At 40.6% G+C, this 24,742-nt stretch overlaps 2 protein-coding genes across 2 annotated transcripts; both read left to right on the forward strand.

The window, feature by feature from the left end:
* Positions 1 to 790: 790 nt before the first annotated feature.
* On the forward strand, positions 791 to 8,989 carry prkar1aa (protein kinase, cAMP-dependent, regulatory, type I, alpha (tissue specific extinguisher 1) a). Its single transcript, XM_072693826.1, is given in 12 exon segments — positions 791 to 917; positions 3,251 to 3,430; positions 3,536 to 3,703; positions 4,875 to 4,966; positions 5,118 to 5,179; positions 5,264 to 5,310; positions 6,372 to 6,530; positions 6,962 to 7,022; positions 7,233 to 7,354; positions 8,514 to 8,595; positions 8,719 to 8,744; positions 8,746 to 8,989. Coding segments are annotated over 11 exon segments (1,140 nt in total). The 5' UTR covers positions 791 to 917; positions 3,251 to 3,256; the 3' UTR covers positions 8,893 to 8,989.
* A 4,803-nt stretch (positions 8,990 to 13,792) lies between these two features.
* Positions 13,793 to 24,371, forward strand: rac3a (Rac family small GTPase 3a). Its single transcript, XM_072693828.1, has 6 exons — positions 13,793 to 13,937; positions 16,192 to 16,263; positions 19,197 to 19,314; positions 20,357 to 20,419; positions 21,172 to 21,331; positions 22,967 to 24,371. Exons 1-6 carry the CDS (start codon positions 13,903 to 13,905, stop codon positions 23,095 to 23,097), a joined length of 579 nt encoding a protein of 192 aa, XP_072549929.1. The 5' UTR covers positions 13,793 to 13,902; the 3' UTR covers positions 23,098 to 24,371.
* Positions 24,372 to 24,742: the final 371 nt, after the last annotated feature.

Here is a 24,742-nt window from a genome sequence, read left to right on the forward strand (position 1 = left end):
TCGTTACCAGTGAATTCAGTCCATATATGGAAACTTCACTGCACAAACAGCCTGCTTTGAATTCACAAAACCAACACAGTTACACACTGTATAACCAAGGAGTGTTACAAGGAGTGTTTCAGCCAAACAGAACAGAGCTCATTTACATATTTTAGTCTTCAATGTACAGTGTGCATTAGTTTATTTTGGCTATGAAAAACAAATATATATATATATATATATATATATATATATATATATATATATATATATATATATATATATATAATAATGAATTATATATATACATTAATAAATATATATTATTTATATATATATATATTATATAAAATAAATATATATATAATTACATTTACTTTTTATTTTAGATTTATTAAACACTAATGGGCATCCTACTGAAATGAAAGGATTTTAAGGATTTTATATATTTTTAATTGATATATTTTAAGTATAAAATACATTTAAACAGACACATATTTTAGTCAAAATATTTGTGCAAATTCTTAAAATATGTTTCTACTCCTTCAGAAACTGTAAAGATAAAATGTATATGATAGCCCTATATATAAAATACTGTGTCTGATTACATTTATTTTACATATAAAAAATATATTTTCTATAAAATAATCCTTACTGTCACTGCATTACGATGTCCATCAGTGTTTAATAAATCTAAAATAAAAAGTAAATGTAATTTAATACAGATTCTTCTTTCAATCCAAAATAAAAGACTTCTAGACGTCACGGGTTGTTTGTGATTGGCGGTGACGTGTTTCCGGATTGGTCTCCGAGCTGAGCGGAAGGGAGTGTCGGACACACACTGTCACACACACACACACACACATATATACACACACACACACACACACACAACAAAAACAGCAGAACAGGCTCTGTAACACCGCTCCGGCTCTCAGGTAGGGGATCATACACACACTCTTGTGTTTAATGAGGGGTAAATTCAGGGTAAAGCGCGCGCGTGTGTGTGTGTGTGTGTGCTGAAGGGAGCAGCGCAGCTCGGCTATAAGATGGCGTGTGTGTGTGTGTGTGTGTGTGTGTGTGTTTACGATCCAGATCAGGGAGGATTCACATCTTTAAACTCCAGTTTTCCCAAATTACCCCCTAACTGTCCTGATCTGATCGCGGCTGGGGGTCGCGCAGTACTGCAACACACACACACACACACACACACACACACACACACACACACAGCCGCAGGCCACAGCACCAGGCCTGATATTTACATCTGAAGATGGTTAAACGTGTTTCTATCGATTACAGGATCATAATAATCTGAACCTGCTGATTAACTACAGTCACACTGTCCTTCACTCTGAACCCGCTCTGATCCAGAGACTGTTATAATAACCATAATAACCATAATAACCATAATAACAATAATAACAGCCCGCGGTGTACCGATTCACTCAGCGCACGACTCGACACACGTTTCCAAAAGATCCATACTAATAATAACAATATAATAATAGAATAGTAATAACCAGAGCTGTAACTATTTACTCAATGGATTTTCTAATGATAAAAATGCTGTTCTCTGCTGTTTAGCTGCTACTAATAATAATAAAAGAGGGGGAAGAATTAGAAGTGTATCATTCTAACGATTCAGCTGACCAATGAATGAGCTATGCAGTGATACATTTCATGATTTAATACACTATTTAGTTTGATTATTTAACTCACAGGTAGCAAAAAGATCAATACTAATCTACAACAGTATAATCAGCCTATGAATCAATCTACAAATGATAAAAATAGCTAGTAATAATAATAATAATAATAGTGGTTGTAGTACTAATTAGGGACATTAAGATTCACCCAGCCCACATTTTGATTAATGAATTACAAAAACATCTATAGTCATAATTAATAACATTATAATAACACTAATAATAAATAGGGGGTAATGATTCACCCCTACACGCCTACAATTCAGATCAAATCACATTAATCATCACAGCACATAAACACAGGTGTACAGATGAGCGAAAGTCTTAGGTGTGTAATCCCTCAGTAATAAATGCTCTATATCTGTGATATTTTAAAAATATCAAAATATACACATTCATTTACTCTATACACACACTATTGCGCTGATGCTGGTCTATAAGCTTGGAGATATACAGCTCTTACACACTGTTATTTACATTCAGGCATTGGACAGATAGAATTGTTCACAGGTAAGTGTGAGCAGGTGAGGGGGGGGTGTTCGGTGGTCTGACTGAGCGGTTTAGTTTCAGTAATGAAGTACAGAGAGAGTTTGTATGAGGTGAGGGAGTGGTGTGGCTGGTCCATAGAGGTTTGACTTATGATTTGATTTGAATTATGAACAGAAATACTAATGATGACACTGTAATGGCAGTAATGACAGAAGTGTAATGATTCACTCCGCCCCCGCCTCGACTCACAAATGACAAAGTTCTATAGTAATATTAATAATAATTATAATAATAATTAATGGTGTAATGATGTTATTAGCCACAATTCAATTCATGAATTACAGACACATCTATAATCATACTAATAATAACAATATCATAATAATAAGTGGTGTACAAATTCACTAACCCAGGGCTTAATTCATATCTAAGATCTAAAGCGATATTAATAGTATGATTAGTACAAATACAAAGATTCATACTAATATTATTATAATTATGGCACTCAGCAGTTCTGTTCAATAATATTCTCAGGAGAATTTGAAGGAAGTGGGAGTGTGGGATGATTACGGTTTCTGATGAATAATCCCGTCCATTTCTCCCACAAAAAACTAGTTCCAGTGGTCTGAGATGATTGGGTCGGGGGACAGTAAGGGCAGTGACGGGACATTTCCAGAATGCCTCAGGCTAGACTTTATACGTTTCTTTGAAAACCTTTGAAGCTGAATGTTGTGGCTGAGGACGCAGGTAAGGCTTTCTTTTGAGGATATTAGTGTGGGAGTCGCTGCACAGTAGAACAGTGCTCCACCACTCCAGTGGCTGATCAATCAGTCATCCTGTAGGTCTGTTACAGTAAAACAGTGGTTTAGATTTGCCTTTTATTAAAACTAGGAATTTAGTAGAAAAGAAAAAAGGGAGAAGTTGGAAGAAGAGGCATCAGAAGAAAAGCTTACCTGTGTCCTTACCTGTTTTTTACCTGATGCATTTTGGAAACAGGTTCTGTGGACTGATGAAGTCAAAATAGATGATGATGATGATGATGATGATGATATTTTAATATGTGGGGTCAGCAGGTCAGCATGGCGTCCGGCAGCACGAGCAGCGAGGAGGAGAGGAGTTTGCGGGAATGTGAGCAGTACGTGCAGAAACACAACATCCAGCAGCTGCTAAAGGACTGCATTGTGCAGCTGTGCACGTCCCGGCCGGAGAGACCCATGGCTTTCCTCAGAGAGTACTTCGAGAGGCTCGAGAAGGTGTGAGGTTCAGTCTGGAGTTATTGGGGCGCCTCGGTCTTCAGAGGCCGTTTATCAGCCGGCTGGTTGGTTTACAATTGTTCTTGTTTGTTTATGTCCCGTCAGGAGGAGGCAAAGCAGATGGTTGGCCAGCAGAAGTCCAACTCGCGCTCTGATTCGCGCGAAGATGAGATTTCACCTCCCATGAACCCTGTGGTTAAGGGCCGCCGTCGTCGCGGAGCCATCAGCGCTGAGGTTTACACTGAGGAGGACGCCGCTTCTTACGTCAGAAAGGTACTGAGATCTCCAGATTCATACAGGAACACGTCACTTTATATTTCACTGAATATATATATATATATATATATTTTGGTTTCCAGTTTCCTCCACCGTCACTTCAAGATCTTGTTGGTAGCTTGTTGAAATGATCTGAACGTTTCGTTTGATTCTACTTTTCCTCCATTTTGCACAGATTTAACTGAATAATGTTAAATGAACAATGTCTGGTTGTTTATGATCAGCTGTAACACAACAGAAAAGGCTTCAGTACAAACAACAACAGAAGAAAATCCCAAAGAGAAAATAATTACATTTCACTATGAAAATATATAAGAACTACTTATACTCAGGACCTCATTCGCCAAGATTACCCTACATGAGATCCAGAAAGTCTAGATCAAAAGAGTAAAGGGTAGATGATGATCCCACTGTCCTCCTAAACTGAACACGTCTCTTTAGGAAGGATTTGAGTTTGCTCCTAAGAACGGTTGGTGAAAAAGCTCCAACACTATCTGCTTCTGCGTGTGTATCCTGTGGTGAGCTTTTGTGTATCCGGTCCTTGTTTCCAAAAGTTTCTGAGCTGTCATATTATGTTTATAACTGGCAGAGAGAGAGTGTTCAGTGTGAATCTCGCTTGACCGTTTCAGAATCATCTCTATGCTCAGAGGGTTTTCAGAACCAGAACCCAGTCCTGAGTAAAAGGCGGCTGCAGGAGATAAAGGCTACCTCCCTCCAGGCGAAAAGCTCTGTGCAAGGAAACGCAGTGCTGCTAGGCTAGTAATGTGAGCAGGAGTAAAAACATGATGAGCATGTCCTGGTCAATCTGGAAAACCTTTGATTGGGCGTCTTTCTTGGTGTAAATTTAGAGTTTTTTTTATTTTTTTTATATCGCCTTAAAAATTCACATACTATATTAAACAAAAAAAAATGCATGTTACTATTTTGAGGACATTTTTTATGAGAATTATAGTGAAACTATAAATAGAAATGTGTTATTTTAATGGTTTTATTTAAAAATGTAAAAATAATCTAAATAAATATTCTGACATGAGATTAAAACATTTCATCAAATCAGTATATATGTGAATGGATTACCAGTTAGTTTATTATTTGAACAGAGACAGAACGAATGCATTTCAAAAACTGTTTTACTGATCGATTGATTGATTGACTGATTAATTCACAGGTTATTCCAAAAGATTATAAGACGATGGCTGCGCTGGCTAAAGCGATCGAGAAGAACGTGCTGTTCGCTCACCTTGACGATAACGAAAGAAGGTAACGTTTTTGAACGTCTTTATTTATTTGGATTGATTTGACTTCATGTCAGAAGTCTGTCAGAAACGGATAGATACCCGTCTGTCTCAGCTGTCAGATAAACCAGTGCTCTGAAGGTTCAGGGTGATGTGACGTCTCTTTTCCCCCTCAGTGATATATTCGATGCCATGTTCTCTGTGAACTACATCGCTGGAGAGACGGTCATTCAGCAAGGTTTGGTTCCTTTGTGTGAAATGTTGAAATTTCAGTTGATCAAAGATGAAAAACCAAAACTGAGATGTCGATTTGTGATTTTAGGGGACGAGGGCGATAACTTCTACGTGATTGATCAGGGTGAGATGGATGTAAGTGCCATGCTCTCGTTTCTTTCTTTCTTCACACACTGCTCTCTGTCAGACCTGATGCATCAAAATTTTGGGGACACCTAGCCTTTCAAAATTATTTAAATATAAATATAAAAATATTTTTTGTGTTGGGTTTGCGGAAACTGACCGGATTAAAGCCTTAACGGGTTCATTCAAAATAGAGCAATCTCAAACATGTGAATAGAAGTGTCAGTGCTGGTTTGAGAATAATGCCATTGGCCACGCCCCTTTCTATTGTTGTGATGGCAGCAAACTTAAACCTTTCCGGTATTTACACCATCATTTGGGCAATGAATGCCTAAACGCTGTTTAAAATAAATAGAGTAGGGGATCCGGAATGGTCCAGTGGAATAAGGCACTGTCACTATGTCCAGAGGATCACTAGTTTGAATCCCAGTTATGCTGCAAGCCACCCGGGACCCTGAGAGAGCAGAGTTGGTGAGATGACACTTTCGCCCCACATCACTAGAGTGCAGCCCTGGCCAACACTGGCGTCTGCTGACCGCTGCATCAGAGACGGGTACACAGTGCTTTCCTCTGAGCATGTTGGTTGCCCGGTGACTTTGCATCCACGGCTGTTCGGAAAAAGAGGGGCTGGCTGCACACATGTTGGAGGAGGCGTCTGCCGGCCTTCGGCCTCCCAGTGTTGGGAGTGTTGCATGTGATGGGGGAGAATATGTATGGATTGGATAATTGTTGATCCAAAGTGGGAAGTAAAAAAAAAAAACTGAAATAAGACTTAAAATAAAGTAATAAATAAATAAAGTAGAGAAGTGGTTCTTGGTGTTTCCAGGTTGCACAAAAAAGGATTGAATACAAACTACACCCACTTGACACGCAAGCACATTTTACTGGCTTAGTAAATAACCGTTATTAGACAAATGACATGAGAGTATAAATATCGCAGCTTCTCGGAGCGAGCAGGTCAGATCAGATCCAACAACAGTGTCTATAAATCCTGTTCTTACAGTAGAATAGTAAATTAAAACAGAAGCAGAAGATGTAGATGATCTGGATCTTCTGTGTGTGGTGTGTTTTAGGTGTATGTGAATAACGCGTGGGTGACCAGCATCGGAGAGGGCGGCAGCTTCGGAGAACTGGCTTTAATCTACGGCACCCCAAGAGCAGCGACTGTCCGAGCCAAAACCAACGTGAAGCTGTGGGGCATCGACAGAGACAGCTACAGGAGAATACTGATGGTATATATTCCATATGTATTGGAGGAGGAGAACATGTGGAAGCGAGGGTCTGGGCAAAAGACTCACTGACTCGCTGTTCGAGATATATTAGCACTGTTCCTTTGAACTGTTCCTCGCTGTGGTGAAGCAGTTTATAAGTCTTATGCAAAGGTTTTGGTGCCACTGTTTAAATAACATGTGCTGTTGTTGAATTCTCAACAGAAGAATTGCTACACAAAAAAAAAAACTTTAATTTAATGTGCCATTACTTTTGCACACATTTAACATTTCTGTTGATTTTATGTTAAATTAAGCACAAAAACAGTCATTTTTGCTTTAGAATGTGTAGAGGTGTGGTGTTCTAATCTGAACGGGGTGCCCAAACTTATGCACAAGACCGTAGGAATGATGCCTGATTTAAGCTTAATGTGATTGTTTTGCGTTTCTTTCAGGGAAGCACTCTGAGGAAGAGGAAGATGTATGAGGAGTTCCTCAGCAAGGTGTCAATCTTAGGTGAGTCTGTGAACTCAGCTCGTAGATCTTTAATGTAGTTGTTTAGATTTGTTATGATTACTATGATTATTGTAATGATTGTGATTCTACAACATTTAACAAACGTTTAGATTAGATCAGATGATACGTGAGCTTTTCATTCTGAGCTCGTTGAGCTGTGTAAGTCTTCTGCAGTGGATACTGATGGTGTACAAAACGTCCTGTGTGCAGAATCTCTGGACAAATGGGAGCGTCTCACTGTGGCCGACGCGCTCGAAACAGTGCAGTTTGAGGACAGTCAGAAAATTGTGGTTCAAGGCCAGCCTGGAGATGAATTTTTCATCATCCTTGAGGTACTCGGTGATGTTGCTCTTCTACTGATTTCCATCTCACCTCATCTCATCTCATCTCACCTCACATCACACTAGTTTTTTGGCTAGTGGCTGAAACTCTTCAGAATTCTGAACTGAATTAGATTCCCGAACCACGACAATCAGCTTTACTTTCTAATCAGAATCAAGATCACGTTAGAATCACAGTCCCTTTAGACCAAATCAGAATCATTTTAGTTAACAAGAATCAGGTTGGAATCAGAATTTGAGTTACTTTAAGCTTTAGAATCATTTTAGTGGCTGAATCAGAATTACTTTAGTATCAGAATCACTTTAGACCAAATCAGAATCATGTTACTTTAATATCTCAATTGGAATCACTTAGAATCAGATCAGAATCAGAATTACTTTAGATTCAGAATCATAATAGAATTAGAATCAGTTTCCATTGAGCTTTAGAATCATTGTAGTGTCTGAATCAGAATATGGTCAGAGTGGTCCAGCGGACTAAGGCGCTGTCACTATGATCAGAGGATCGCTGGTTCGCGGAGGGGAAAAAAACAAAAAAAATAAATAAAAAAAAAATAAAAAAATATATATATATATATGATCTAATCTGATCTAATCAGAGTCAACATTGGAACCAGAATCAGTTTACACTCAGAGTTCAGAGAATCAGATTTATTAACTTAGAATCATTAAAAAAAAAATAGAATCTTGTTAATATCAGAATCTGTGTCCAATCAGATTTAGAAACATTAAATCACAACTAATTAGAATTAGAATCAGTTTATAGTCAAAATTGGAATAATTTTAGTGTCTGATTCAGAATCACTTTACATTCAGAATCACTTCACAGTTAGATTCAGAATCCCTTTATCCCGAGTACAGTGCCATGTACCAGGGCCATTTCTTTGTGAAATCAGTGTCTATTTACAGTATTTACAGCGTGAGCTCAGTGAGGGAAGACTGTAGTAGGTGCAGGAGTGCAGGGGTTCTGTACGGAGGAGATTAACGGATTGTGCTGCATTTTACAAACACCGTAATCACAGTATGAGCCAGCAGGTTGCCAAGTTATGGGTGTGAATCCTGTGTGTGTGTGTATGTGTGTATGTGTGTGTGTGTGTGTGTGTGTGTATGTGTGTGTGTGTGGACTGAACAATTGTTCTGTTTTTGACAGGGTTCTGCTGCAGTGTTGCAGAGGCGCTCCGAAAACGAGGAGTTTGTGGAGGTGGGCAGACTCGGACCCTCAGACTACTTTGGTGAGTGTTTGTCGGTTTGTTGTTGTGATGCGCAGGAGCGTCATTTTCAGTACAGGTCGTCCCAAACCTCTCAGTCCTTTTCATAAGCAGTCATAAGACTCATGTAGTTTTTTATCGTTTCAGGTGAGATCGCCCTGCTGATGAACCGCCCCCCGCGCGGCCACCGTGGTCGCCCGCAGCCCACTGAAATGCGTGAAGCTGGATCGCCCGCGCTTCGAGCGCGTTCTGGGGCCGTGCTCAGACATCCTGAAGAGGAACATCCAGCAGTACAACAGCTTCGTCTCGCTGTCCGTCTGAGTCCGAGCCGCTCAGACCACTTCCTCTTTTTATCTATCGCAGGGTCCACCAATGCAGATCGCTTTATTTTCATACTTTTCTTTCCTACGTTTATTTTCCCGACTCCCAGGTGGCCGTTCAGTTCCCTGCTCCGGTATGTATTCCGTCCTGTGTTTGGGCTGATGTTGATTTAGGCAGAAGGTCCGTCTCCACTGAAGAGACTGAAGAGTGAGACCTGAACAGGAGGTTCTCCTGCTTTCAGATCAGCGTATAAAAGAACACAGGACCATATCACAGGATTTTTGATGACCTACACTCTTAAAAATGAAGGTGCTACGGGGTTACGAGCCAGTTTTGTAAAGTGTGTGTGTGTGTGTGTGTGTGTGTGTGTGTGTGTGTGTGGAGAACATTTAAAGGTTTAAAAAGTCAGTGTAGGTTCGGATCCCGATCACGCTGCTAACCATTGGCAGCCGGGGCCTCGAAAGAGCACAATTGGCCTTGCTCTTTCTAGGGTGGGTAGATGGCGCTATCCCCCCACATCACTCTAGTATAGCGCTGGTAGTCACTGGCATTGGTTAGCCAGTGCACCAGATCCGGGTGTACGCCGCTTCCCTTCAGGCTCGTTGGTTGGTTGCCTGATGACGTCACATCTTTGGGAAAAGAAGTGTGGCTGGCTGTGCACGTGTCAGAGGGGGCGTGTGTTGGTCTCGTCCTCACTAGTATCGGGGGTGTTGCATGTGATGGAGGGGGGGGTATATGTATGGGTTGGGTATTTGGTCAGTGTAAAAGTTCTTTACAATTTACAGATTTTTTTAGTAGTTTAGTAGTTTACCTTTACACCTTTTATATTGACTTATTTAAACCTTTAAAAAGTTCTTAATGAAACCAGTCGTGGCTGAAAGAACCCTGTAGAACCTTGATTTTTTTTGAGAGTGTGGGGCCGGGAACTGCAGGATGCTTCTGGGAAAGCCTCTTGTTTAAACCATTGGAGAGTATTTCGCCCTTCATTTTTTTTCTTCTGCATCGTTCGACTATAGTTAAGCCAAAGGCAAATCTGATCTATGTTGTGTTTGAGTTCCGTCGGTTCCGTTAGTTACGTCAAGGGTACTGAAGTTTTAACCGTCACCAGAGTTACCATGGTGATCAGCTTTGCTCTTTTCTCGTTCTAGTTGCACATATATAGCATATGTAAATGATTATATTATATTAGAAGTAAATGACCATAATCATATTTTTTGCACAGTTTGGTATACATATATATATATATAAATATATAAATTGAAATATAAAAATCTATATATGCTCCTGCTATTTCACATTACTGTTATTATTGCTGGTCTGAGTGTTTTTCTTTTTGTTTCTCCTGCTTCCACCATTTCTCTCACAGTGCTTCTAGTATTAATTTTACCTGAAAATATATTATGACGAGCTTTAATTTGATGAAGTATTTGTAGGATTTTGGTGGAAATGTTTGGTTTCAATCTGATTAAAGCTGGTTAACGAGGGAAGGATTTAGCACATATTTGAGTGTTTGTTTTAGGTTTCAGCTGTAGAGCCTCGTTTTAAAGGTACAATTCCCTTCAATTTTATTACTGCACCATTACTGGCTCGTAAACTTGGCTTCTCACTATTCTGCATTGTGCTCTTATTATTATTATTATTATTATTATTATTTTCCTTCCTCATTTCATGATGTTTTCTAAGGATAAAAATGTGTTTATTGTACCTTTTATTGCCATTACGATGTGACTCCAAACCAGTCAAACCAGTCAAAGTCTTAAAAGCTTTAGTATTAACTGATATCAGACAACGTGTTGAAATGATGATGATGATGATGATGTTGAGGATGATGAATAATGTTTTGCTGTTTGCCATCAAGCTGAACACGTATGCGTACTGCCATTACGATATTTCAGAACTGCTTGTGTTAAGAAACTGGTTTCGAGGTTAATGCAGCCCTCTAGTTCTCAGACTGGAAGTTCTCTGTCCCACGCTGTGGTGCTTTCCAATGCAGTGTTACCGTTTGCTGAAGCTTTAGTTGGACATTTTAAATGTTGTGATCAGGAATTGCTGTTTATTTTATTGTAGTTTCTCAGAATCGACTGATGAAATCGAGCCGAGAGTGTGTGGAGGCGTTCAGCTGAGTGGAGTAGACTTTCTGTGTGTGTTTGAGACCGCTTAAGACCCTTACCTAAGAAAAACACACCCATCTGAGGTCATTGTGATGGTTTCAGGTTTTGGAAGTGCCTGATTTTACTTTGTTTTCTTTGTTTCTGAGCTGAGCTTCTGACGAGCAGGCGTGTGTTCGGACTTCAGTATGTTCTAATGGGGTCTTTAAACAGTGTAAAGTGGACAACCCTGTCCCATGGCCAACCTTTTCCTGACTGAACGCATTTACTATACCGTTAACCTCCTCCGTCACCTCCGCTCTTTTGCAGTCCTTCGTGAGATTGGAATAGAGGTTGTCTGGATTTGTTCATCATTGACGGCTTGTGATCAGTTTCCTCACAGGTGTTCTGATGAATTGAAGGAATGAAAATGACGATATTTAAATCACGGACATTGACGGCTTAACACCGTCTTCTGACGTAGTGGTAAAGACGCTCCCAGCCGAGGTCACGTCATATCATATGTTTGTTTGTTTGTTTGTTTTTTGTGTGTGTGTGATTATATTTGGTATAAACAGGCAGAATGAATCTTGAAATAAAGTGATTCAGCAGTATTTGAGGTGGAAGGCTGGCAAAGTTTAATCATAAATTGTTCATTTTTATTTTTATATCATTCAGCAGTAGGAAAGGGGTTGATTTTTAGCATTTTCCACAAAACAAATCCGTCCTTTTGTTGTATTTTGCTAGTTTTTGTGTGTGTGTGGGGTTTTTTTTCCCCACACTTATGGTGCAGATTAGACCTGGTGTAGTGTTACAACCAGCTTAGCCAGACATGCTAATGTGGCTAACAGCTAATGGAAGCTAGCTAGCCGCTGATTAGCATGCCTAATGGTTAGTGCTTAGCTTCTTTGTTTTTAAGCGTTTTGACTGAACTGTTCCTTCAAAGCTTAAAAGCCCCAGAGAACACACACACACACACACACACACACACACACTCTCTCTCTCTCTCTACAGCTCTGCGGTTTGTAAAGCCTTCAGCTCGCGCTGCTGTCGGCCATCAGAGGACCATTCTCTCTTCTTATTCTGTGATTGTATTCAGGTTTGTTCTTTTTATTGTGCTGTAACCCTTTTTGGTATAGATTGTCCAAAATGGCAGGTCAAGCAATAAAAAAAGGAAATTCTTAAAAGTTTCTCTCTGAACCTTTTTATTATTCTGCATTTCACCCAGAAGCCACGCTCAGATCCACTACCTAACCAAACGTATCATCTGCGTGTTTGGGGGTTTAGGGGTGTCTACAGTTTCCACACAGTTTCCTTTACTAAAACGTCACACATGGTTTCATATGGGATCACAGTAAACTCCGGCTCTGCAGACGGAAGGCAGTTTGACCCCTGAACTCTTCTGCTTCGGTCAAACACAACAAATGGCAGAGCGTCGAGTTTCGGGTGGGGGACAGTTGCCTGATCCGTTTCTTATCTTTAGCTGCACACGTGTTGTTCAGTAAGCCTTCACCTGCTGCTGGAGTGTCGGAGGGGTGCGTTCTCACATGCCACCCCCAAACAGTTGGCTGGGGTGCCGCGACATCAGGTTGATGAATGAATGTTGTTTAGACACGGAGACAGAATCTACTCAGGACTGAGTGTTTACAGGTTTATTATAATGGTAGGTTAGTGGTCTTTGGTGGGTTATTTATACAGACCACCATTTAAGACCCTTATCCCTTAAAAAACCCATATCATGCAAAACTAAGTAAACAATGTTCACTTCTCAGCCTGTCTTTGCAAAATAAGCTGACAAAAATGGCTCATTTTAAATCCATTATGTTTGTGATGTCACAAAAAATGCTTATTTACATATTACAGGTGCAGTTTAACCCCTCCCACTCACACTGAAGTTATAAGGAGTGTTTCAACCTCCACTACACTTAACAGTAGCGCTGGGCAATCTCACAGTAATTTAGCTTACCGTGATCAATTGTGTTATTGTGATAACAGTAAGCTTTTCTGAGCATATCGAGGATAATGTTAATAATGCACAATAAACACTGATCAGCTGCACATTTCTGTACCAGCAGTGTGATTACACTGGGTTCATTAGATGTTGAGTATAAATCACTGTATTCAGTACAGAGAGGATCTGAAATGCAGTTTTTAGACTAAAACCGGACTAAACTGATGTATTTATTCAATAACATGTATTGTGATAAATATTGTGTATCATAAAAATGTATTTAAATATTGGTATATTATTTTTTACCATATTGCACATCCCTACTTGACAGCCAGACATAAAAATAGCTTGTTTGTAAGTAAAAACTATTTATGAGAACGTAAATTTACACAAATATCAGAACTGGATTTTGGTTTAGGATATTGGATATTGGCCCTTTAATAATTTGGTGGCATTGTGTGGAAGTCGAGTATTAAACTCATATTTTTTATTATTTAATGCACATTTGCATGACGATTACAAATATCTAACATTTTTTATTCGTGTAAATAAACAGAGATGATATATTTTCTAATCGTTGTGCCTTTAAAAGTGTTCGTGCTTTTCCGTAGATCGCTCGTTAAATGTCGCTGTCTGCCTCTGCCGCGGTGTTGTTGCTTCATTTCTCTTCCCACCCGTATTCCAACGTCTCCCGCCCATCAACGCCAGGGATTGGCTGTTGAAATCCCGCTGCCTGCGCAGCGATTGGCTAAGACTGCAGACTGCCAAGACATTCGCCGTTCTTGGAGGCTTCACTCAGCCAATGCTAGCTCGTGGGGGGCGGGGTCTGTGTGAATACGGGTGGTAAAAAAAATAAGGTTGCTGCAGCAGTTGCAAGCTAGCAGCCCACACTGGAAGAGCGAGGAGGGAAGATAATAGCCTCTCATATTCCTGCAGATTCGCTGTCCGCCCGCTCCCACAGCAGCTGTGCAAATGCAAGCCATCAAATGTGTCGTCGTCGGCGATGGGTACGTCGTGTTAAGCGTTTTAAAGGGCTGAATAGGGATGAAATGGCAATGTGAGAATCCAATTGTTGCAAGAGGGGCTGGGGCTGGTGGGGTTTGGTCCGGCTGCATGGATGGATGGTTCGGAGTGGATAATTGATTGATTTAATCCAGATTGCCCAAAACCCTTACACCAAATGCTGATTTTAAAGGGAAAACGGGTTGATTGCATTGGGGCATTGCTCGTTAATTTTGAAGTGTGATGCTTTGGCATGCTCGCACGAGCTAGTTTGGGTGAAACGTGTGGGTTATGCGTTTATTTGTGTATTATTATTATTAATATTAATTTTATTTATTTAAATTTTTTTGCACAACCTCACTTTACCATCTAGTGCTGGATTGATGTTGATTATGGTGCTTTTGCATTTGTGAAACGACCTGCATTGAAGTGCAGCTTTGCAGCCGGGAGGATGCTAGATGAATGACGTCATGGTTTTACACACCTTTTCTCGTTTTTTAGCCCAGAGTGTTAGTAGAGCAACACACACACACACACACACAGAGGGAGAGACAGACTACTGCTATATCAGGGCTCACAACAGAGCCTCTTTCAGCACAGTTGCTTTGGGGTTTGGAGCCCTTTGGGGGGTTTTCATGGACCCCACAGAACAGATGTTCCTCACTGTTGGGAGATGAGTCTGTTAGAGTATGTAAATGCTGTTGAATGTGTAGTTTGAGTGGCGAAAATGGCTTATTTAGAATTCACTGTTTTTGTGATGTCACTAAAAAGCCTTTCAGCCTACAGCAGTTTAGCTCCGCCCCCAGCCCCGGGTTCATCATGAAGTTATGAGGAGTGTTTCAGGCCTGGGCTGCTTTTGACAGTCAGAACAGATCTCATATAGTCTTAAAGGTACAGTTTAAGGTAAGAGGTAAAGATGGGTTGGGTAAAAATTAACCGTACATACGTTAAAAAAATGGAATATCGGCCCTTTAATGTTGTGTATGAGAGACCTCGGGCCGAAGGTGCGTTTCGACCAGTAGAGCAAGTGTAAGCCGACATAGGTGGGGTTGACTGTGCTACACTGAGGAGGTAATGCTGGGGAAATTTGTAGACGATGTTGCTAAGGGAGACGGACCGAGAAGATGACCAAAAGCAGGTTCTGCTGGAACCTAATTAAACTGGACTGACTGATGACTGAGTGGAGCTTTTTATGGAGCTTTATGGGTAAATAATGGCGTTCGGTTGGTGGAATGTGTGCCACACCATTGACTGTATTGATTGGGTGCAGGGCAGCAGGGCTGATGGAGCCTCTTACACCCAGTCTGGATGGGTGTTGAATGATGCTGAGTTGGTTTAGTGACGTTGTTTATTTGGGTTATATAGGGTTTTACAGGTAGACACTCGCACTGCCGAGTCGTTTACACAGATGTTAAAAGTGTTACTGGTGTAAACGGCCACATCAGCAGTTGAGATGTGGTCACACCCTTACTGTGTGTGTGTGTGTGTGTGTGTGTGTGTATGTGTGTGTGTGTCTTTGGCCACCATTAGCCCCTTTTCACAGCTCAGTGCCTGAGTCTGGAGAGTCAGACTGAAAGGCTTTGGCAGGACACAAAGGCTGCCCTATTTAGCCACACTGCCTTAGCCCTCTCTGCCTCACTCCACCCTTTATCACTCTCTCTCACTCTTCCTCCTCTCCTCCACACACTGTATTACTGTCGCTCATGCGTCCCTCTCCTTCAGTCCTGCTTCCGGCCTCTTTACAGGATCCGGTGTGTTTACTGTTTGAGCTGGAGACAGAGCGACAGAGCGAGAGAGATAGTGTGTGAGAGAGAGAGCGAGAGAGATAGTGTGTGAGAGAGAGAGAGAGAGAGAGAGATAGTGAATGTGTTGCTTCACTCCAAACTGAGGCATAAACAGGATTTGGGCTCACAGCTACTCTTAAATCTAGTAGATTAAAACTGTAATTTGGCAAAAAAAGTAAATGTAAGTAAATATTTCCATCATTTACACCAAATACTTCTGATCAGCCAAGTCATGTCTGCTTCTTTAGTTTTAAAGTGGTGCTAAAAGGCTAATGTAGCTAACATGTACTGGAAGCTTGAACCCCACCAGTCAGCACAGGAGTTACAAGAATTATGTAGCCAACAAGCTAAGAAAGCTTATAGCCCACCGGTCAGCACTGGAGCTATGAGGCTAATGTAGCTAAGAAGTAAAGGAAGCTTCCATGTAGATCTGAAATGACCTGTCCTGCTGTTCTTCTCTCTCTGTGGGTTTCAGTGCCGTGGGTAAGACATGTCTGCTCATCAGCTACACCACCAACGCCTTCCCTGGAGAGTACATCCCTACAGTGTGAGTATCTGATACACGTACCGGTCAATACCCAGTCCTGATACCAGCTGTATCGGGCTCCGCAAGCTGCCACTGTTGGGCCTTTAAGCAAGGCTGCCCACCACTCTGGGCAGGTGTGCTCACTGTCACTGTGTGTGTCTTTGATTACGTGTGTGTGTGAGTGTGTGTGTTTCCATTTGTGTCCAACACTACGGTGAATATGGGGGTCTTGTCTTATCTAAATATTTAATAGGTGTCTATAAATCCTGTGATTTATTCAGTTCGTAATCTAATTTACACCAGAGAATCCATTTAATAGTCCAAAACAGAGAAATTCTGTTACAGCAGCAAAGGGGTAACAAAGCACATAGTCATAGAAAGAGGTACAAAAACTCTCAAGACTAAATAATAATTTATTATATAATAATAATAATTTACAGAATATTTATATTTAATTGCACATAAATATAAATGTATACAGTGAGGCCAAAAAGTATTCAGTCAGCCACTGATTGTGCAAGTTCTCCTACTTAGACAGATTAGAGAGGTCTGTAATCTTCATCATAGCTACACTTCAACTATAAGAGACAAAATGAGAAAAAAATCCAGGAAATCACACTGTAGGATTTTTAAAGAATTGGTTTGTTAATTATGGTGGTTAATTGGTCAATAACAAAAGTTCAACTTAATATTTTGTTATATATCCTTTGTTGGCAATGACAGAGGTCAAACGTTTCCTGTAAGTCTTCACCAGGTCTGCTCACACTGTAGCTGATATTTTGGCCCATTCCTCCATGCAGATCTCCTCTAGAGCAGTGATGTTTTGGGGCTGTCGCTGGGAAACATGGACTTTCAGCTCCCTCTACAAATGTTCTATGGGGTTGATGTCTGGAGACTGGCTAGGCCACCCCAGGGCCTTGAAATGCTTTTTACAGAGCCACGCCTTCGTTGCCCGAGCGGTGTGTTTGGCATCATTGTCATGCTGCAAGATCCAGCCACATTCCATCTTCAGTGCTCTTACTGATGGAAGGAGGTTTTGGTATCTCACGATACATGATCCCGTTCATTCTTCCCTTAACACGGATCAGTTGTCCTGTCCCCTTTGCAGAAAAACAGCCCCAAAGCCTGATGCTTCCACCCTCATGCTTCACAGTAGGTTTGGTGTTCTTGGGATGCAGCTCAGCATTCTTCTTCCTCCAAACACGACGAGTTGAGTTTTTACCAAGTTTTTGATTTCATCTGACCACATTATATTCTCCCAGTCCTCTTCTGGATCATCCATATGCTCTCTGGCGAACTTCAGACGGGCCTGGACGTGTACTGGCTTAAGCAGGGGGACACGCCTGGCACTGCAGGATTTGAGTCCCTCTCGGCATGGTGTGTTACTGATGGTAGCCTTTGTTACTTTAGTCCCAGCTCTCTGCAGGTCATTCATCAGGTCCCTCCGTGTAGTTCTGTGATTTTTGGTCACCATTCTCATGATAATTTTTCCACCATTATTTACAAATCTTTAAATTCTTTTAAAATCCAACAGTGTGATTTCTTGGATTTTTTTTCTCGTTGTGTCTCTCATAGTTGAAGTGTAGCTATGATGAAGATTACAGACCTCTCTCATCTTTCTAAGTAGGAGAACTTGCACAATCAGTGGCTGACTAAATACTTTTTGGCCTCACTGTACGACCTATTGGGAGCAGTGTTGGCTGCACAGTCTAACAGCAGCAGGAAGGAGGGACCTGTAATAACACAGGTTTTCTAAACGTTTATATTTATACAGGTTATCAGTTCATATAGAATCTATACAGGATTCTGTACATATTTTTGACATCAGGCTAAATCCTAGATCTCCATGTTTGCATTTTTAAAAACAAATTCTGCATAAAAGGGAACCTGGTTGTTCTTTATAATCTGTCAAAATTTCATGATGACTGGACCAGTAGAAATGCTCCAGAATGAACCTAACTTTTTATAAATGTCTGCATAAATTTGACCTAAAACTTCAAGTCAAATCATCAAGTCCTAATGGTAGATAAGCCAAGATAACCAATAACCAAAAGCCAAGATAGATAACCAAATCGAACAAATCAGACAAAAAAAAATTATTATTATTTATTTATTAGGAAAACGATCCGATATCACAGATCTGTGAGCAGTAAAAGTGTATGAACCTCTAGGATTAGCAGATCAGGTGAAGGTGAAATTAGAGTCAGGTGTTTCCAATCAATAGAACAACAATCAGGTGAGATCGAGAGTGGACGCCCTGATTTATTTAAAGAACAGGGATCTATCAAAAAAAGTCTGGAAGTGTGTCGCGGCACGAAGAAAGGAGATTTCCGAGGACCTCAGAAGAAGAGCTGTTGATTCTCTTCAGGCTGGAAAAGGTTACAGAGCTTCTCTTAAGAGTTTGGACTCCGCTGCTGTATATGTGCTTCTGGGAAAGGCTGTGTTCTGTGCCACTGTGTAGAAAAGAGCAGAGCAGAACCAAGACACTAAGCTCCAATTAACAGTTTACTGTATTCAGTGAGTATCTTCACCTGGTACTGCCCATATATAATACTAATACTTTTCTTATTACTACTATTAATAATGATTATAATAATGATTGATTTGATTGACTTGGCTTTCTTTTTGCAGAAGCTTAAATCAACTTTACAATGAAGTTAAACAATAAACAAAAAAAAGTGTTTTATTAGTGAACTAAATAAAAAATAAGTATCTGGAAAGTTTGAAGTGTGTACTGAACTTAAATTATCCTAAAAACTCTGAAACCTTTTAAAAGAAATTGTTTAGATATTTATTTAATGAATTTTCTGGAAGTTGTTATAAAGACAATAATAATGATCTCATCAGCAACTGTTTAATCATTTAATCAATCATTGAATTGTGCTGTTTGTGATGGTGATGTAGGGGTGTCCCGGCTCTGTGGTGTTCTGAGTTCATCTCTTGTGTTTATTCAGGTTTGATAATTACTCTGCTAATGTGATGGTGGACGGTAAACCTGTTAATCTGGGTCTGTGGGATACAGCAGGTCAAGAAGATTACGACCGACTCCGGCCGCTCTCCTACCCTCAGACGGTACGCTACCACGCTCCAGTTCCACTACCCCCACAGTCCGTCCTCTCTCTTCCTGTAGCTGCAGCAGGGTTCCCCCGAGCTTCCTGTTTTTTTGCCTGCTTTTCTCATTATCTCCCTGCTGGAGGGGAACTGGGACGATGCTGCGCAGCAAACACTGCCCATCTTCCAAAAAATATGATGGTTGAGATGATCACATTAAGAGTGGGCTTCACTGTAGAGAAACCACTATTCCATAACAGCCATAATACAGCCCATAATTTATCTCCTATCCAAACCCACCAGTGCAGCTACACGAGTTTTATATGAAGTGATGATGATGATGATGATGAAGGTAAAATAGTGAATAGAGAATCTCACCTAATCCAGTTCTCTTTAGGGACTACTTTCTGTAGCCGCACTACACCCTGCAGCATGTATCCCTCCACCATTTTAATGATCTGGTTCTAAAAGCAGGTTCTAGAGCCGAACTCTTCTCAGAACTCTGGTAGAACCGTGTCTCAGGCATCAGGCAGCGTCTTCATCACCATTAGGTGAAGAACTTTCTGTGAGGAGCTTTTATTAGAGCTTCAGACGTCTGGTTCCCTTCACCTCCACTGTAGAACTCCAGCTCTGACTGGGGGAGCTTATCTAGAACCGCCACTGTAGAACTCCAGCTCTGACTGGGGGAGCTTATCTAGAACCGCCACTGTAGAACTCCAGCTCCGACTGGGGGAGCTTATCTAGAACCTCCACTGTAGAACTCCAGCTCTGACTGAGGGAGCTTATCTAGAACCGCCACTGTAGAACTCCAGCTCTGACTGGGGGAGCTTATCTAGAACCTCCACTGTAGAACTCCAGCTCTGACTGAGGGAGCTTATCTAGAACCGAGCGTTTTACACCAAACCCACTAAACCCTGCTTTGAATGTTTATTTTTTATGTTTTATTTCTGCATTAAAATGTGTGAGGATGTTATGCAGTACTGAAGAATTCAGTTGTTCTGTTTGGTTAATGGTCAGGTTCTGTTTTGGATGTTTTTGTAATGTAACTATGTGTGATTTACAGGACGTGTTTTTGATTTGCTTCTCGTTGGTGAGCCCTGCCTCATTTGAGAACGTCAGAGCGAAGGTTGGTGTGTTTACATTGTGTAACTCTATTTTAGGAATATGTCTGAGGGCTTCAGCTGTTGTGCTGTATTTCTGAGATTACCTTAAAAACCAAGCAAACAAAAGATTTTACATTGTTGGCCCAAACTACACTGTGTCCAAAGTATCCAGACAGCCTTAATAGCTTTAACAATCTCCATAGAAAAGCACTGACCAATAGAACAGGGCACTCTAGAGCAGCTGTGAGCACATGACCCATGCGACAAGTCACTATGCCCAATGCTGAGCGTAGGCTAGAGGGGTATAAAGCCCCACAGCATTGAGCAGTGGGGATCTCTGGAGTGGTGGAGCTCTATCCAGTATCTTTAGAATGACTTGGAGTGTCAGAACTAATGATCCAACACTTGAGCTTACAGATGCTCTTACTGTCAGGGGTGAATGCAATCCAGTTCTCCTCACAGCAGTCTAGTAGAAAACGCCTCAGAGGAGTAGAAGACTAATGGGGATTACCTCACAATTAAAGGATCCACCAACCCATTAACACACACACACACACACACACACACACACACACATATATATATATAGGTACATATAAAATACAAGGAAATGTGGGATATGATCCCGTTAACCCTCTTGATTTAAAACACTATGTCCACAAACTTTTGGACATGGTGTGAATTGTGGGTTTTTTATTTTTCATTTTTTGTGTACATTATTGGTTAGTAGGCATTTATATATGATGTGTGTGTTTCCCTATATGTGTGTGTATAGTGGTACCCTGAGGTTCGTCACCACTGTCCAAACACCCCCATCATCCTGGTGGGCACCAAACTGGACCTGCGAGACGATAAGGACACGATTGAGCGTCTGAGGGACAAAAAACTGGCTCCGATCACCTACCCTCAGGGTCTGGCCATGGCCAGAGAGATCGGTAAGAGCTGATACCAGAACACCTCACCTAGTCCGCTCCAACAGGAGATGTTCCCTAAAGCGATACTTAACTGGACGTGATGCATGTTCACATTACCTTCAGGCATCATGATGCTACTGCTGTGTCCAGCTCTGCGCTGTGCTCCAGTCCATGTTCTAGATAACGGTGTCATACAGTGTCAGAAACCACACAGTGAAGTCTCTTCGAGATTACTGAACACGTCCAGCATGTAATTAGCACCGTGCTAATTGGTGTACATTAGCCTCACAGCTCCAGTGTTAAAAATAAAGACGCTAAACATGATTTCACCTAACGGGAAAGAAAACTGTAGATTTTATTGTTTTAAAATGTATAAAAATGATTAGTTCAGTTTTAGAGTTTGAAACTTTGAGTTTTGCTGTCATGTTTCTGAAAAAGGAGAGGTTTAGTTTTTTTAGTATTTCTTTTGTTTTTTGGTGTTGTTTTCAGTATTATAGTGAATATTTAGTCAGAATCTAGTGTGAATTAACTCTAGAACAGACCGCAGTGACTCATTTGTATTCGTTTAGCAATGCTAAATTAGTGCAGCAGTAAACTGATCAGACTGCAAGCTTTGCTAAAAGACCTCAGCGCCATCTCCTGGATATTTAAGGTTGGAAACAGAAGTAAGACACTTTTTGGTTCTCTTTTATGCACTGAAAATATGTGGGGTTTTATGTCTTATGCAAAACTTTGTGCATCCCTGTTTAAAAGGTGAGTGTTGGTGATGTTCTGAGTATAGGTGAACAGATTCTCTACAGGAAACCTAAATATGACATTTAACACACTGAGCTTAACAGATTGAAAAACAATGAAACATCATGTATTTAGTGTGACATTACTTTTTACATGCCACATTTAATAGGGTTATTTTGCTAAATCTGTAAAATTCAATACCTAAACAGTAAATATGTAATACAGTGTGTCTTATTTACACTCACATCAACAAGCAGAGTGCCCTAACCTTTGCATAAGACAATATTTTTACATAGACAATATTTGTTTTATAATAGTTTTATAATAAATGTATTATGTGGAAATGTGTATATATTTCTGTCTATAATGGTATTCAATTTAATTTGTTTTTGAAAAATTTATATTCTTATATATGATTTTTCAAGAACACAAATTAAAATTAATGTATACATAAATTATATTTATATATAATTATATATAATAATTAAATTAATATATATATATATATATATATATATATATATATAAAATATTCTTGTTTATGATAATTAACAAAGTGCTGCTCATTATTTATCTTTTACATTAAATAACCCCCAGTAGCCAGTGCTGTCTTGGAATTCAGAGGAATTCATGAACCAGTATTCCCAGTTCTTAGAAAAGCTTAAATAGCTTCCTAGAAAGCTCCTTCAGCGTGAGCAGACTAAGTTGTAGACTGAATTTGAGGAATGATGAAAATGACAAATCCCAAAAACAATACCTTCACCCCGGGCTGTTTAAGTTAAGGAGAAGGTTAAGGAGTTCACAGTGTGTGTTTCTGACTCTTTAACGTTTACACCGATCATCACCCGCAAGACTCTGATCTGGGCCCTTTTACTGTGCATTGATCATCATTGTCTTGTTGTCTTGGTGACGCTCCTGCAGGTGCTGTGAAGTATCTGGAGTGCTCCGCTCTGACCCAGCGGGGGCTGAAGACCGTGTTTGACGAGGCGATCCGCGCCGTGCTCTGCCCTCCGCCCGTCAAGAAGAGAGGAAAGAAGTGCACCGTGTTTTGAGGAGGAAAGCAGTGTTCTTTTGGTTATGACCCCCCCACACACACTCTGAGAGGGTGGTGTATCCTCTACTCCACCCCACAGTAATCACCAGAGTTACTATTGGCTGTTCTGGAGAGATTTAAGCATTTAAAAATGCAAGCGGGTGAAATGCTAGACTAGCCTAGCTGAGCCTGCGGGATGTACATAATAATAAAGGCACAATAAATAATCACGCCAAATTAATCCCTGGTTATGTCTGAACTTTGCCTTAATTATTGGTAACGATGGTTATAAGAAGGTCTTCTATAGCACTGCTCCCCCCGAACACGATTAAATTCTACTACTGAGATGTTCTCCTAGCTAACGTTGGGCATTGTGGGACTGTGGGCATTGCTAACCGCTAACCGTAACGTGGGTTTTCTTCTCCTTTTCTCTTTGGATTTGTGAATGTGTCAAAAGCCTGTGTAAATAACTATTGTGAATAGCTTCTGAGAGTCCAGTCTGAGGACAGGATCAACAGCGTGTCTCTTAAAGGCTGAGTGTAAATGACATTTGAAGACCTTGCCTAGCGAACACGGCTCTCTGTTCTTTTCTTCCTGTGTTTGTGTGACTACTGTACGTGAAAACTTTTTACAGCACAGCATAAAATAAAAAAATGGAAGAGTGATTATTGAAATATGTCTATTTAAAGTATGTTGATGTCTGTTGTTTATGATTAGTGGCGCTCTTTGCTAACAGGATGTGGTGTTTTGAAGCTCTTTACAGTATTCTTGCTTATTTAGATCACTGCAGAATTTTTGTTTGTTTGTTTGTTTGTTTGTTTTTTGAAAATCTGAGCATTTCTGAACTTTTCCGTCCATCGGTTTCCATATTTTGCAGTTTCCTAGCTGAAAATGTGCCATTGTGGGGCTAGCATGCCAAATTCTCTCATTCTAGGCGACACATTCCTCTTTTTTTATTATTATTATTTTCAGTTAAATAAATGCCTTTTGGTTTTATGGAGATTTAAGATTGGTGTGTGTGTGTGTGTATGTGTGTGTGTGTCGGTATAAGTGTGTGTGCGCGCACGTGCGTGAGCAAGAACAATGTCGTTAAAATATCCTGTGTGTGTGTGTGTGTGTGTGTGTGTGTGTGTGTGTGTTTTTTGGCTGTTATGACTGACATCAGTGGTCCACCCTAACCTCAGCTGGTGTAGATACTAGAGGAGCCGTCCGAATCCTTACCAAATTAATCCTCTCTCGTGTGTATGATGAATTGAAAAGGTATGCATTAATAAAATCAAGTCTTTGAATGTACTCCCACTCCTGTGCCTCAGTTTATTGTTCCTACACACAATCTGTCCAAAAGTATGTGGACACCTGCTCCTTCAGCATCTCTTCTGAAATCAAGGGTGTTAATAAAGAGTTTGGACTCTGTTGCTGCAGTAACAGCCTCCTCTCTTCCGGGAAGGCTGTATACTAAATGTTGGAACATTGCTGTGAGGAGGATTTAATTGCATTCAGCCCCATGAGTGTGTGAGCATCAGTGAGGCCAATGATGTAGGATGGTTAGTTCTGACACTCCAACCCATCTCAAAGGTACTGGATGGAGCTCTATTATCAGGGTGAATGGCCTTGCTGAAGGCCCAACGGTGGCAGCTTGCCGAGCCCAGGTATCGAACCCACAA

The sequence above is a fragment of the Salminus brasiliensis genome, chromosome 12 (genome assembly GCF_030463535.1).
Source record: "Salminus brasiliensis chromosome 12, fSalBra1.hap2, whole genome shotgun sequence".
Taxonomy (NCBI): domain Eukaryota; kingdom Metazoa; phylum Chordata; class Actinopteri; order Characiformes; family Bryconidae; genus Salminus; species Salminus brasiliensis.